The following is a 15762-nucleotide window of genomic DNA, read 5'->3' as shown; positions in this document are numbered from 1 at the left end:
TGGTCATGAGTTTGGGATTCTCTCTGCCTGCCACGAGCCCGTTCTGAACTTGACCGTAAGCGAGCTGAGTCCATCGTGAGCTCAGTTCATTCGGCTTGTTCACAAGACCTTTTTCTAGGAAGCAAATCAGGTCATGCTGAACATGAGCGTTTTTGCTCATGCCGACATCATGGCCATCCGATTTGCATTTTTTAACGGTCAAAAGTCAACAAAACCACGTGGCATTCATCCAAAACGCAAACAGACGGCCACGATGTCGACATGATCGAAAAAAATGTTCATGTTCAGCATGACCTGATCTGCTTCGCTTTTTCTACCATAACCCTTCTCTAGGGCATGGTAGCAGCTTACCCTCAACCGAGAACCTATGCTGGGTTTTGGCTTAATTAGCTTACCCCAGAGATAGAGTTGAACCCTAATTACCCATCTAACAGCCTAAGCCCATTCCAACTGTGCCAACTTCATTGGGGTAAGTGGGCTTTGGATCATATATAGTGACAAATATCGCGAGATTTATGAAAATCTCACGATAATATTGTGGGAAATTGCCTGAAAGTTTAAAACGGCAATTTCTTGTGAGATTTACAAAATATCGCAAGATTTATGAAAAAACATAAATACCATGATTTAAATGCGATGTTTACGTTTTAAATGGCTATTTATCATGAAAAAACCATGTATTTTTAATCATTTTTATGAATATTTTCTTATAAAAAATAATTTTTTTATTGGGAAGATTTGGAGGAAAAAAATGCGAGCTTTATGAAAAAAATTTAATTTCTCACGAGTTTTTGAAAAACCTGATTTTGCCGATAAAAACGTTTGTCACTATGCTTCGGATTTGACTTGGCTTGGTACAAACAATGAGTTTGAGCCGGCTCGTTCGGCTCATTTAGCAGCCCTGGCGCCGGTGGGGGTCCAGTTGGATAATGACGCGGATACCTTGTCAGCATGTGATCCGCGTGGCAGGTTGGGGGTCGGGACCACACGTGGAGAAAAAGGAGAGCTGGCTTCACGCAAGCGGCGGGATCCCGCGTGCTCGGGAATCGCGCCTGGGTCGTCACGTGCGATCGCGTTCACACCCCGGCGGAGGAAACCGCGCGTGTGAAAACCGGCGACTTTTGAAAGATGTCGGCACAGAGAAAGGGGAGTCTTCCAAGGCATCGAACCTTCCGGACGGTCCAACCGGTCAACGGACGGGCACCCGTCAATGTCGGTGACTATTTTCGGTCAAGTTGGCGACGAGGCAGCCCTTCCGCTGCTCCCATTTTTTTTGCGTTTAGATAATTTACCGAAAGCGGCTTAATTTTTCGGTTATTGCATTCAGCATCCTGATTTATGCATTTCACTATATTCAAATTATGCCGCTGAGTAGCTGAACTCTGAAATGATATTTTGTTCACATTTCTTCTCAATATATATATATATATATATATATATATATATATATATATATTCTGTTCACTTTATTTTGATACAACTAATGTCCTAAGAATCGTCTCGGAACTTGAAAGGGAATCCGGCGATTCTGATTCAAGGCTGAATCGTTTTGAATCAGCCAATTTTAAACCACAGGAAGGTACGCGCTAAAAAAAATCGAATAATATCAATATTATTAAAAAACTATTTTTTATTTATCTGAAAATTAGCCAGATCAAGCCAGTTTCGTATCCATTTTCTACTGATACCATACAAATAAACCCATTGGCAACCACATTGACAACATTGTATATAGGGATGGCAGTGGACCGGGGCGGGAGCGGGGGACAAGGTCTTCACCCCCTGTCTTGTCTCAAAATCCAAACCTCCATCCCTGCATGGGATGAATTTTAATTTCCACCTCCACCTCCATCCCTGTTTCAAGTCCTCCATCCCCAGTCCAGATGGGAGCGAGGCAGGATGGGGCCCTGTTTCCCCTCGGTCTATAGTCATTCTTTGAAGGATTGGGGGCGGGGCAAGGCGGGGATTCGGACGGGGGTGGGGCAGGGCAAGGCAGGGATTGGGACGGGATGGAGCGGGGCGAGAGAAAGCATAAGTTCATCCCCACCTTCATCCCCGCATGGGGATAGATTTTAACCTTAATCTCCGCCTCCATCCCTGTTTCATGTCCTTCATCACCGGTCCAAACGGCATGAGGCGGGGCGAGGTGCGGCCGTTATCCTCCAATCCACTGCCATCCCTATTTGTATATATACAACAGCTCGTCTTCACCGTAATGAGCTGAAACATTGCCTAAATGGGGGTTGGCGTTGGGGTAGGGCCTTAGCTGAGGTTCAATTCTCATGGGTATCGCCTCTTTGCTCAAGCCAACCAGTAGCATAGGCTCAGGAGGCAGGTCCTAGCATAGGAGTTTTATGCTTCCATCATATAATCATTGGTATGACAGGCCGAGCTAGCGCAACCAGGTCTTAGTACCCGTGCGATTTCTTCGGGTTATAAATCCAAAAAGATAAAAAAAAAAAAATCATTTCAGACTCACCTCTGTCCGAATTAAATAAATGAGCTTGAATCGGGTCAGACCCTTGTATAATTTACACACGACTCGGCCGGTCCAGTTCGTGAACTGGGTCGAGCTTAAAAGAAAAAGACCCCACTTGAGCCCGAGTATAATTATTAAGTCGGACTAAGATATGGGTTAGGCTTGCCGCGGCCTAATCGAGCCAGACTCGTGGCCATTCTTTTTTTAAGAATATTTTTATTACTTTTTTGAATGTGAGCTGTATTCAATTTAGGTTGAACCGTGTATTAGGAACTTAAAGAAAATCAACCGCGTTTTTTGAAACAGGAATTAAAAAAAGGCGGGCTGTTGAATGTAATAACTGAATAGTTGAGAGAGAGAGAGATAGGTACTTAGTGGGGAGAAGAGGTGCACAGTGAGATTGGAACAAGGGACGTCGAGATGGAGAACGCGTGGGAGGTGCAGAAATCATCGGAAGTGACAGTCGGGGCGGCGAAGGGATTGGAAATTTCTCCGGCGGGGTTCCCGTTTTGCGGCGTCTTCGACCTCATGGACGGCCCGGACCGGAGCACCGGCTTCATGGAGCTGCTCGGGGTTTCGGAATTCTCGCCTTTCTACGACTTCGATTCGGCTTTCCAGCAGAACTTCCACGGCGGGATCTCGTCGCCGTCGCCGGCGTTTATTTCCAGTGAGGCAGCCGATCTCCGGGAGGCGTCATCGACGGTGCCGCCGACGCCGAACTCTTCGATCTCATCATCGTCGACGGAGGCGAACGACGAGGAGAGCAATTATCGCGTGGTGAAGGATCAGCTGGTGACGGACGAGCAGCAGGAGCTGGAGCAGGAGAAGGTGAAGGAGAAGAAATCGTGAGTTTTTCACCGATCTCGTTTTGTTTCAATTTTTTGAGTTTTTTTTTTCTTTTGGAGAAGTTTGATCGTCTTAGTTTCGCGACTTGATCGTAGAAATTCCATTTTTTCCGTTTATTTCTTGATCTTTTGATGCTGTTATTTTCTCGCTTTCACTGTTGGCTCAACTATCCTTTTTTTCGTTTTACTATTTTGATCTTACCCTTGCGTATCCTGCTTTAATGAATTATTATATCGGTCTTTATTCTGATTTTTGTTAATGATTTATGTGAAAATACTTTTTTAATCTAATCTTTTGAAAATTTTGGCGATTTTTTAATTTTTTCCTTTGACTCCGATCAGTGATTTAGTTGATAAATCCTAGCTTTTATCGGTGGAGTTGCTCAGTAAAAAAATTATTGCAAATTTTCTTCATCTTTGCTTTAATTCGTCACAGTTTCTCGCTTGTGAGATCCGTTTTCTCTGAGGTGATTGTTTTGTGGGAATTACTGCAGAGTGAAACCGACGAAGAAGGGAGCAAAGCGTGAGAGAGAACCGCGTTTCGCGTTCGTGACGAAGAGCGATGTCGATCATCTCGAGGACGGATACCGGTGGAGGAAATACGGGCAGAAGGCCGTGAAGAACAGCTCCTTCCCACGGTACAGCCTCTCTCTCTCTCTCTCTCTCTCTCTCTCTCTCTCTCTGTGAGCGAGTTCGTAGTTGCATCGAGGGAAGATGTTCATCTGTTGTATGTAAAAGGAATAATTCCTTTTCCGGCTTGAACGGAGAGAAATTACGGTTTCCGATCTACCATTTCCGAGCCAGTGGCGAGTTAAAGCAAGGGTATCGGTTCACACGTTTGAAAGAATGTCCTCATCTTTCCGAAGTATTAACTCCCAAAAAGAGGAGATCGGTGTTTCCCTCACAAAAATCACGAATCTCAGCGAAACCCCGCCTTTCACGAGCGAGTTATTCGCGAAATTCCTCCTTAAAATCACGTAAATTTCCCTTTGTTAAAATGGAGAAATTGAAGAAAAAAATCCTTTTAAATAAAAGTTTTCTTTCCTGATCTGATTTTTGCTCCTGTCCGTTTTTTCCTTTTTTTGGGGCATTGCTTGGTGCAGAAGCTACTACCGGTGCACCAGCCCCAAGTGCGGGGTGAAGAAGCACGTGGAGCGCTCCTGCGAGGACCCATCGATCGTGATCACCACGTACGAAGGCCAGCACACGCATCAGAGCCCCGGCGTCACGCGTGTGACTGGCGGCACCATCGGCCACGTCACCACCACCACCACCACCACCACCACCACCACTGTTCCCTTGCTGCCGACGCGCTTTGCGGTGATCCCGCCCGCTCCTCGGCAGCATCAGCAGCAGCCGATCCTACGCGCTTTCAGCTCGCACTCGCCGTCCCTCTCCAGCCAGGCCTGGGTGTCGCTCGTGCCGCCCGCGCACGCTATCTGCACGTCGGCCACCGCACTCCAGCTGCAGCCGCCTGACCACGGCCTCCTCCACGACATCGTACCCTCGCACGTGCGAGAGTAGCGGCCAGGCTCGTGCCACCCTCCCCCTTCTTCCGGTCTGGTACGTGCGCCCACTTGCATACATATACGTATCCATATGTGTAGACATGCATGCGTGCGTATGCATGCATGCATGTACAGATGAGCATCGCAATTTTCTTTTTCTTTCTTTGGTTCTTTTGTATAACCCCCTTTTTGCACAGCGGGCTTTCACTAACTTATTCATTGATACTAGTCGTTATTCGGTCTTTTGATAGTAGATCTCCCTCTCTCTCTCTCTCTGTTATTGTTCTTTTATGATGGCTTTTGATCGTTTACAATATTTCATTTTATACAAATTTGGACGGGAATTTGTGGTTCTAATTGAAGGCTTTATCTTCTTTCAAAAGAAATTGAACGCTTTATCTGCTTACTGTGGTTGAGAATGCAGGGGACATTGGATGGTAATGGTGCATTATGTGGGAATGATACCATTGAATAAGTTAAGGAAACCGCGGTGGTTATGAAAATGTGAACTTCTCTACCGCGAGCGTTGGCATTCTAGAGGGAGGTGAACTTCCGCCCAGATGGCCTACATTGTACAAGAATGATGGCACGTTCTATTAGTCAGAGCTGGTGGCCTGATATTACAGGTCTTTTTTTTTTTAAAGCCAAGCTGGGGTTAGGCAGACCCCCACCAGTTATTTATTCAACGTACCACTAGGGTTTTGAACCTGCAACGTCCCACCAAAGGGAGAGGTGCACTGACAGCTCGTACGCGAAGGCCCCCTTGGTGTGGTATTACAGGTCTTGTTGGGACCTAGGAACTTACGTGGTTTTGATGTTTGAGTACTTTCTCTTCTCCTTTAGTTGCCTTCCTATCATAATTATCACTGTGGTCAATCTCATTCTCTAGCTTTATTTTTCAAGATTTGCTTATTGGGCTATATTCATCGAATTATTATCAGAAACGGATTTATTGTGTATTGGTTGATTCTGGAAAAAACTAGTTGGAAGAACCTATTATGGACAGACCTTCCGTTGTTGTTGGTGGTTACATGGTGCAATAGTTGAATCATTGTATATGAGCAGTTCTTGTAGATAACCGTTCCTCACTGCTTTTATCGTATCCAGTGATAGTGCTTAGGATTTTCCAAGAGTATTGGTGCTGAATTGTGGGACGAGAGCCTTTTTCCTGCATGCATATACTATCTCATCTGCTATAATTTCTCCTTTTTTGGCCTCTTGGAGAAAAAGTAGGAAAGAAAATATATGCTTCAAGGCAGTCGGAAGTTCCAACACTCTATGCACTTTGTAGTAACTAGCATCTTGTGGGTTCTCTTGAGAAATGCTTAATTTTGGCAAATTTCTGAACATTGGAGTGTTCCTCATTTTGATGAATTTGCACTTATCTAACTCTCTTTTCTGATGCATGCCCATTCTAGAACCTGCCATAGAATTATGGCATTGGGCCAGTGAACACTCTTGGGATAGTTCTGCGAGCTTTATACGAACAATGTGCTAAGCAAAACCAAATGAATAGATGGCTGTTTGATGTTAAAACGGGAGAATCCTTGGTGGAAGAAAAGTTTTGATTCTGTAACTCTCATTCTATGTTTCCTGTATCAACTGGTTTCAAGCGCCATTGCATATGAAAGTAACGCAACTGTGCCCATGATATTTTGTCTGTAATCAAGGTTACAGCTGTTTTTTTTTTCAGAAAGTAGGTGCCATCTATTTTATACGCAGTCCATTGCATTCGATAAGGAAACTATTTTCCATTGATTTGATGCGGCAACAAAGGCATGCATCATTTTTATGATACCCGAAGGATTCTTGAAGAAAGAAGATCTTCTGGACTTCTACAAAATGCTCGAGTAAATGACAACCAGGATAAAAATCTTTTAACTATGTTAGGTGAACTTCCATATATTCATTGCTTTTCTTGGCGTGCATTCATGAGGCCAAAGACCAAGTGCATAACATTCAAAATTTGCATATGCGTGACATATGCTTCTATCAATATGCAGTTGCATCAGCTCAAGCATGTAAAGCTTGTTTAGATGTTTGAATAGGTTGAAAGTCTTAGTTGTTCAGCTAAAGCTAACATGATGTATATATCTTATTTCTTGGTAATTATCTCAATAAATTTGACATTGAATGTGATTCGTCCTGTTGTTTATCCAACACAAATGTATAACCAAGTCGCCCAGTTGGCAGTGATCATTTCAATAATGGTAGTGATGGATTCAGCACAGGGTATATGTTTGCTCCTAGTGTTTACAATGATGCTGTTGGATCTCTGCATAGTGGTTTCTCCAAATTTGAGATCAGTATAATATTCTATGAAAATAGGCCTCCTAGATCTGCAAGATGATGCCTCAGAAGGCTCGTTGTTCAAGTGATCTCAGATTGGTTGACGTCTGTTTCAGTTGAATTCATTTTCAATTCTTGGAATGCGTACCATCTCTAGGTATATTCTTTATATTATATTTTTCTTAAAACCAAGATGGTACTAGTAAAAGGCTATTCATCATATCAAGCAGGCTGCTTATTTTGCTTTATTGGTGGTAAGATGGTTGTTGCTTTCTGTTGAAGGTGAAATTTTTTCTGTTGATTGTGAGAAGGAAGAGTAGTTGGAAATAGGCAAACATGATCTTTGATCTGGATAATTCAAGTTCCTTCAAAGCGTCGTGGCAATGATTATTGGTATGGTGCACTATATTCAGATAGATTTTGAGGTTTTGAGTTGTGAATTGTCATCTGAAGAAGGTTAGCAACAACGAGCATGAAAAGCGATTAGTTTCAAAATTTCTTTTCCTTTATGGTTTGAAAATGATGGGTTGATTTTGAGGGGTACACTCGTCATTTAAGGGCAGGGTTGGAAATAGCGTATGTTGAAGTGTTGTGTTTTATGTATAGTTTTCCAATTATTTTTAAAGAAGAAATATCTTCCACGCTCTTACTAGACGTAGGGTCTACTTTGTTAAACTTGTCTCTATTTCTTTCTTTGTGATATGACAAATTGGTTCCACTCATGATCCACACTGTCATCCCTATCTTCGTACACCTCCTTAGAATTTCATTGATTCCAGTTGTTTTCATCAAATTGGACTTCATAGATGTGATCTGCATCATTCATTGATTGCACTTTAAATCAATGAAATCTGACTTGTGTGCAGGAACTTTTGGCAATTCAAAAGATCAACGGTTGACAAAACACCAAATTTTGTGATTTTAAAAATCATATTTTTCATCCAAAAATACGATTCAAGGGTCGATTCTTATTAAATTGACACCATCTGTAAGGTCAGATATGATGAAAACAACTTGTATCATAAGATTTTGTTTTATGACGAGAAACCTTCACTGAAGCAAAGGAGAACCCCTGGAGGGGCCCCAAGACTGTGCCAGCAGGGTTTGATCTGGTGCCTTCATCTCAGCACCCTCACAACCACCCTACTGGCCCCGTAATGGTTACTAACTTGCTTCATAAGATTTAGGAGGGGGATGAAGATGGGGGATGACATTGGGGATGATGAGAACCGACTGTCCATTGATTCCAAATGGTTTTTCTTTCTTTCATGAGAAGCGTTTTGGTTGCCTTGATTTCTTCCTGTAGATTTGCACTACAAGAGTTATCCATAGAGCAACGAGATTGCAAGGATACGGTACTCGTTTAGGTTCAGTCGCAAGTGAGCTTGGAAAAGTATATTTGATTCTGCTTATCTGTCAAGGAAATATGTATTCTTAAACAAAAAAAAAAAATCAATCTTGGATTCCAATCTCCTCTGAATTCTAAAGTGTGACTTGTACGATTCGATTTGTCATGGATCGAAGGGCCCTCCCAATCCCACGGCACGAACAGCTATCTTCAGATGATATTGTGATTGAGTTTGAAAGTGGAGAAGGAATTCAAGTAAGTTCCTTTTTCACTTTGTGCTTTATGAAATTCTTGGATCGAGTAACTTGGGTGCGTTTAAGTTCACCTTTTCTTGTTCCATGTCTCTTCGGAGAATCATCCTCTACAAATTATTGCACTCATTGTGGGCACCCAGTGATTGAAGTGATTCTGTCACGCACAACCCACCTGCATGAATTATGCATGACATTATTAAGTGGGTTGTGGATAATTCAGTAACTTCTATTAGAAAAGATACAATCAACCCTCCTATGTTTTTCAAGATTTTATTTAAGGAGAGAAGAAAAGTAATTGGGAAGCGCATATGGTGATATGCCAAATCATTTTGGCATCTCATGACCTTACATCGCATCCATCCCCACCGTTCACTTGTGCAAGCTACGGGTTCACAGTACTGTAATGGATCAGTGGCCCCCCGCTTGTTGCTGTTGATTGGCATGATGAATGGTGGTGATGCCAAAACACGGGCAAGCAATGATTTGTCATCTCACCTCTTCTCATGTCCTAAAATTATATTTGCTTACCCCAGTGAATGGGCCATTGAACGAGTTATTGCTACTATGATCCCTTTTATGTCCCTGCAAAGCAAACCTCATTAAGCTTATTACATTGTATATCCTTGATTTCCCCTATGTTTAATTATCTGATATAAATCTTCACAAATTTATTGGTTTGGCTTTACTGGATCTGGATCTTGACGTGAATCACCTTCATGATTTGGATCTGTCCTGAATCCAGACATAGGTGCTCTAACACACACACACAGACATATATGCTCTAACAAACACACACAGACATAATGCACCATCACATTTTGGATTGAGACCATCGAACTGCACTGGAAAAACCTTGCCAACAGTGGCTTCAGCAATGGTCGTGACCGATGCCTTTTGCATGTTTTATTGTGCAAATTTTCGCCATTCACTTGCTGTTCGCAGCTAATCTGTTCGACACAACACTTTGGGCATGTTTGGTAATTAACATCTCATGAGATTCAGATTCTCATACAAAAGAGCGAATGAATCTCATTTGCACAAACAACCAAACATCAGAAAAGAGTTATGAGAAAACGGAATCACATTTGCAAATGAGAGTCGTCTTTCTCATTTATGTGAGATTCAGAATCACATAAGACCACATGTGATGCTCAATCATATAACTCCCAATCCAATTTGATTTGAAGTCATATGTGTACTAGCAAAACCAAACGTACCCTTTTAAGTAAATCATATATATTCCTAGTTTAAGAACATGATGAATAATCACACGCGTTGGTGGTATGGGTTTGAGTTGGATATTTGATGGACCAGTATCTAATCCCTGAGAGAGAGAGAGAGAGAGAGAGAGAGAGAGAGAGAGAGAGAGAGAGAGATTGATTGTGAACACGAGTAATCATTTTGCTGCTGCGATCCAACAGTAGAAAAAGGCGAGTTTGAGGAAGTTGCAGTACAACTGCTCCTTTTTCTCACTCGGGAAAGAAAAGCTAAAAAGCAAGAAGCCAAATTCATTTAAAAGGCATGGTCCCTGGCCATCGCATCTTAAAAGTTTTCATACATTTGACTAACTTGGTCCATATGGGCCACGCAGAATCAAGCAGGTAACATACTCCAGTTACGTGTGCCAATTGGTGACTTAATCATGAGAGATGAGACCGGCCAGCTGGTGCCGTAGGTCGTCGGTCCACAAGCATTAGGATTACTTACAAAAGAGAATTTACTACTGTCAGAAGCCACCTTCTTTTTAAGCATTTAGGAAGGGGATCGTTTGTTTCATTCCTACCAATAAGAAAAGACTCCCATCATAAAGCCATCCCTGTGATGGGAAAGCCATCCCAAGTGTGAAAAAATGCATATGAAAATCCATTGACAGGAGGGCGGGTGTGTACAGATTTACATAGTAAATGCATGGTCAACCTGGAAATAAACCCATGATGATTATGGGCTTCACAGAAAAATGTAGTTGGCATGTTTGTTTCACCTGCGTATGAAAAGGGATGGCTTCATATGTAAACCCCAATTTTATGTGTAAATTGGGTGAAAAAAGGCTCTGGATCATGGGTTGCCTCAGAGCCTTCTTCTGCTGAAAGCAAGGTCCTATGGTGTCAAGCTGATGCACCTGGATGGCTAGGATTAGTCCATGTCTAAGTGAGAATGGGGACCAATCCTAGCCATTGATTAGGATTGAATGTAAGATGAATGTTATTCTATGTCAAATACTGGGATCACTAATAAATCAGAGACCTCGCCTCGGTTTTTTTTAGACAATAAAAAAGGACCCCCCCTCCCCATCAACACTGGTTGGTAAAACCCTTGACGTCCCCCTACCCACCAGGGCAGAGGCGGAGCTGGGGGGGGGGGCAGGACTGGGCTGTAGCCCGGTCCTGCCTCCCGAAACAGTTAAATTTTTTTTTTTTTAAAACCCAGTCCTAGCCCAGCCCTGATTCCATGTGAAATAGATTTTATCCATTTTTTTAGCCCAGTCCTACCCCAGCCCTGACTGCAGAAAATAGTTTGATTTGTTAATATGAAATAGATTTTTATTAATAATTGTAGCCATTTTTTATTTTATCTAAAAAAAAAATTTCGGGGGCGCTGCCACCGAACCCCCGACTATCACACCAATTTTTTTTTTGCTACACCCCTGTTTGCCCCCCCCCCCCCCCCCCCCTCACGTGATTCCTAGATACGCCACTGCACCAGGGACTCTGGCAAACAGACCCTTACTCCAGTCTTATGATTCTAAGCGTGAGCAAGCTATACTGTTGAAAAAGATGGATAATATGGCAGATGATCAGACACTCCCAACATCTTTTTTTGATGATGAGGAACCCTCGGTGAAGCGAGAAAAAACCTGAGTGAGGCCCACGATCACCGTGCCTTACATGGCCTACCTCTGAAAGCTAAGGGCATACCTGTACGCCAGTAGGGTTTGATCTGGTGCCTTGATCTCAACACCCTCACAATCACCCGATTGGTCACGCGTTTGATCTTTAGCCGCACATCAATCACATAGAAGTTCAAGTAGATATTAAAATGGAAGCGTTTGATCTTTGGCCAAACTTCAAATACCTCCTGAATCGGCAGCTTGCAGATGGGAAACTATGTAGCCTTGATCTTTTGCTATTTTTGAATATTTCGTTTGATCCGACCACCACTATTCACTTTCATGATATACAGCAGGGATGATAGGGGTGCTTCGAGAGCACCTACACCCACTTTGTAAAAACTATATATTTCTTGACTTTTTCAATTATTCAAACCTTACAAATATTATCCACATGCATTTCTTAATAATAAATAAGTTTTGTACCATGCAATAGTGACATATATAGGTTTATTTTCATATCTTCAAAAATTAGCGGCCCATGATTGGGTAGGATCAGCTAGTGCACGTCACTATGTGTATTGAAGACAAGTTGGATGCAAATCCAATTCTCCAGACCTGATTCGGGATGTGATACCCTAGAAGATCCATCTCTATTAAAGATTATTCGGGTTTAAATGGATCTTGGAGGTAAAATCCATCATTTTCGTACATCTTAATTTATAAGATTTTTTTTTTTATCTTCTAAAAAAATACATTTTGTTGTGATTTCATTTGGCAAATATTGGAATCATTTGTGTATATTTTTTTTTTTAGGTATTGGATCTTACGGATCCGGGTAGTTCTGGTGTCCTATAGAATTATTCTAGGGCATTAGAGGGTATAAGGAGTTATTGGGTAGATTTTTGTTTTTTTCAATTTTTATTTTTATTTAAAAAAATTAGATAATTTTTTGAGATCCATTTGAAGCATTGGATCTTACTTAAGACCCAATACTTGGAATATGGGTCCATATTGGCGCCTCTATGGCTGGACCATGTGTGGTGTTAGTTGACCAAGTCAAAAATATGTAAAGCATGAGGCGTTTCAAAAATTATGAATTGCCTTGAAAAGGTATTGTGAATTTCATAAAAACATGTGATGATTTTTTTTTAAAGCCTTTCAAATGGAGCCTTCCCATTGGTCACGTAAAAGGTAGCCATGTGAATGCACTTGAGCTTTCAGAAAAACGTGTATAGCCTTTTTGACTCTTGAGAAGAAGACAAAAGTCATTTAAAAGGTGTTCTCCCATTGGCCATACTAGAGGTGACCTTGAAAGATTTCTAGGGTAATTTTCAAATGAGAGGTAGCCTTTGGAAACCACCTTTCACCCTTAAATCAGTTGGGCTGAGTTCATATAGCTCTAGAAAATTCGTGCTAAGTCATTCTCTTTTTGGCAAAAAAAAAAATTTTGAATAAAAAAGAATAAAAATAAATAAAAATAAAGGATTTCCACCATTGACGTCTTGTTGGAGAAGATTAGAGTGTGTTCCATGCATGAAAACAATTGTTGCACCCTCTGTGAAGGTCCAGTTACTGTGAAGACCCCCTCCTCTTAGCCGTGTGGACCTCATGGAAGTTGAATGAATGTTTGTGCTGCTGGAAAGAGGCACCAACCAACCTTGTGTTGTTGAATGACCTATTGGAAGCCTCATTATTGTGTTGTTGTGCTGCACCACAATCTGTCTAAGCCCTGCGTGAACCCTTTGTCGAAGTTGTTGTTCACTTATTTTTTCTTTCACTTGGGAGTGTCAACCTGAACATTGTGTGTAACAGTTGTGGTGAACCGTAGCCTAGCCTAATTAAGGACTGTGTCAAACTATCTACTACTCTGGTTTGAAAATATATTCTCTTAGTTTACACTAGATTTATCCTAGTGTCTGTTAAAAAAAAATTGCATCTCTTTGAGTTTGAATCCTAAGGAACTTTCCCGTTAGGTAGTTTTAGAACTTGAGGTTTTAGAACTTGAGCTTTTTTTAATCTATGCTAGACTAATCGGAATTGGGGATAAGGCGGAAGGGATTTTGACATTGCAGAAAATACGTTAGAAGTGTTTGTGTGTGCAGGTTGAACAATAAACCCAAAAAAAATAAAATTTGACTAAGCTAAAATGATTGTTAAACCGTGTATATATAACACAATTATGTGACTGTATGTGTGTCAAACAGTCACACCATTCATGGCAAATCTTTCATTTTAGATTATAAAAATTTGTGTGTTATAGCTTGTTAAAAAGATAACACCCATGGCTAAAACTTACATGTTTGAAATATTTGATGATTTATTCTTTTTGGTTGTCAAAAGTGTTCTAGAATAGAGAAAATAGTCACTTGGGTGACTGTTTAGGACTGTAACAGTCTTACCCCTGTTCAGAACTTATCTGAGTCATACAATCTCCTATTTAAGTGATTTTTATTTTTTTAAATCAATAACTAAATTTTATACAACTTGCATATTTGAAAATTTTGTTGAATCGATCATTTCTATGGTCAAAAGTGTCTTGGAACAGACTAAATAGTCCCATAGGTTACTGTTTAAGACTGTACCAGTGCATCATCTTGTTCGGGTTGTATCAGAGTCATACGACCTCCAATTCAAGTGATTTTAGTTTTCCTAGATTCAAAACTAAAAGTTTTACAACTTTTGTGTTTGGGTCCTTGGCTGAATCCTTACAAAATAGTTTCGTTCTGGTCTATTCTTACTAGACAGTTTCAGCAATCCCACATATGAATACCAGTCATTTGACCTGGTGTTAGCTCCGTATCTCGACCATTAGCGGTCAAAATTTTATATTTTTGGATTTGTTAGAAAGGCAAAATTGTAGCCTACATAATCCGCTTTGGAACTGTCAGTCAGTTTAGAGCGCAACTCGGTCAAAACAACCCTGAACAAAAAAATGATCAGATCCTAGCCGCCCAGTTTTAGCTTATGTGCATCAAGATCCATTTAGATCTTGGATCATGGATCATGAATCATGGATTAGCCTCTTTCCGGATCCATATTATCTTATAGTTTGATTAAGGTTGGATCCAAAGAGTGATCCGGGTTCATAAACTGATATGATAAGGATTCAGATACATTCGATTGGACCATATTCAGGTTCAAAATAAACTTCAAATTTGGATCTAGGTAAGAATCCAAATTGCTCAAACCGTAGGACTAAGATTTGGATCCATTAGGTTGATCCAATCTTAAAACAAGTGGGATCTAGGAAAAATTCAAAGTGTCAAAGGTTTAGAATTGGATCCACATAGATGGACCAATTCTAAACAAATGAATAAATAAGTATATATACCTAGATTAGGATCTTTTTAAATTGAATTGGATCCATTAGATGGACCCAATTCATATTAGCACAAAAATGGTAGAATATATATATATATATAGAGAGAGAGAGAGAGTTGGATCCAAGATCCAAATAAGACCTAGAGTGGGTCTCATTTAAAAACCATATGAGTTGGGTCCATTTGGACCCAATCCAATCTATGATATCGATCAACCATATGGGTTGGATCCAAGGGATCCAACCCACCACTTCCCTCTCTCTCTCACTCCTAACCATGTTGGGTTGGATCCATTACCCATGGTGATCCACTGCCTCACCCTCTGTTTAAACCCCCTCACCTCCCTAAAGTTTCATTTTTAATATTTAGACCCCCCCCACCCCACCCCTTCCCTATCTCTTGCAGAGCTCTCTTTTTTTGGTTACCGGAAACCACCTTAGGTGGTTTCCCCATGTCCCATCCCCTTCTAGTTCCCCTTCAGCCCTCCTCCTCAGTCGGAGGTGACCAAGATGGACCACAGGCCACCCCTTGCTCCCTCCTTCTCTCTTAGAGGTGACCCAGACGAGCCACCCCCTCCACTCTCTTGTGCCACCTTCATCCTGTCTCTCTCCTCATTGCTTTTTTTTTTGTAGAACAAAGGGTCGCCGCCCTCTCCTTTTGTGCCTCTCTCCCTCCCTCTTCTATTTTTTTGACAAAAATGGGCTATTCCCTTCTCTCTCTACTCTTCTCTTTCTCTCTCTATGCATCTTGCTAGGGCCAAACCGAGCTCAACTCAGTTCAGCCCAAACTGAGTCCTTGCTCAGCCTAGCCAATACTGAGACCCCAGCTTGGCTCCCTTGCCATGAAAAAAAAGAAAAAAAGGAAAAAAGAAAGAAAAGAAATTGGGCGG

The 15762-nt window shown here is 41.4% G+C and overlaps 1 protein-coding gene across 1 annotated transcript; it reads left to right on the top strand.

The window, feature by feature from the left end:
- Positions 1-2848: 2848 nt before the first annotated feature.
- On the top strand, positions 2849-5053 carry LOC149839160 (putative WRKY transcription factor 48). The gene is made up of 3 exons (XM_090004024.1): positions 2849-3324; positions 3819-3962; positions 4428-5053. Exons 1-3 carry the CDS (start codon positions 2900-2902, stop codon positions 4846-4848), a joined length of 990 nt encoding a protein of 329 aa, XP_089860150.1. The 5' UTR covers positions 2849-2899; the 3' UTR covers positions 4849-5053.
- Positions 5054-15762: the final 10709 nt, after the last annotated feature.

Source organism: Nuphar pumila, chromosome 4 (genome assembly GCF_984573655.1).
Source record: "Nuphar pumila chromosome 4, dmNupPumi1.hap1.1, whole genome shotgun sequence".
Taxonomy (NCBI): domain Eukaryota; kingdom Viridiplantae; phylum Streptophyta; class Magnoliopsida; order Nymphaeales; family Nymphaeaceae; genus Nuphar; species Nuphar pumila.
This window is presented reverse-complemented; position numbering and strand designations above follow the sequence as displayed.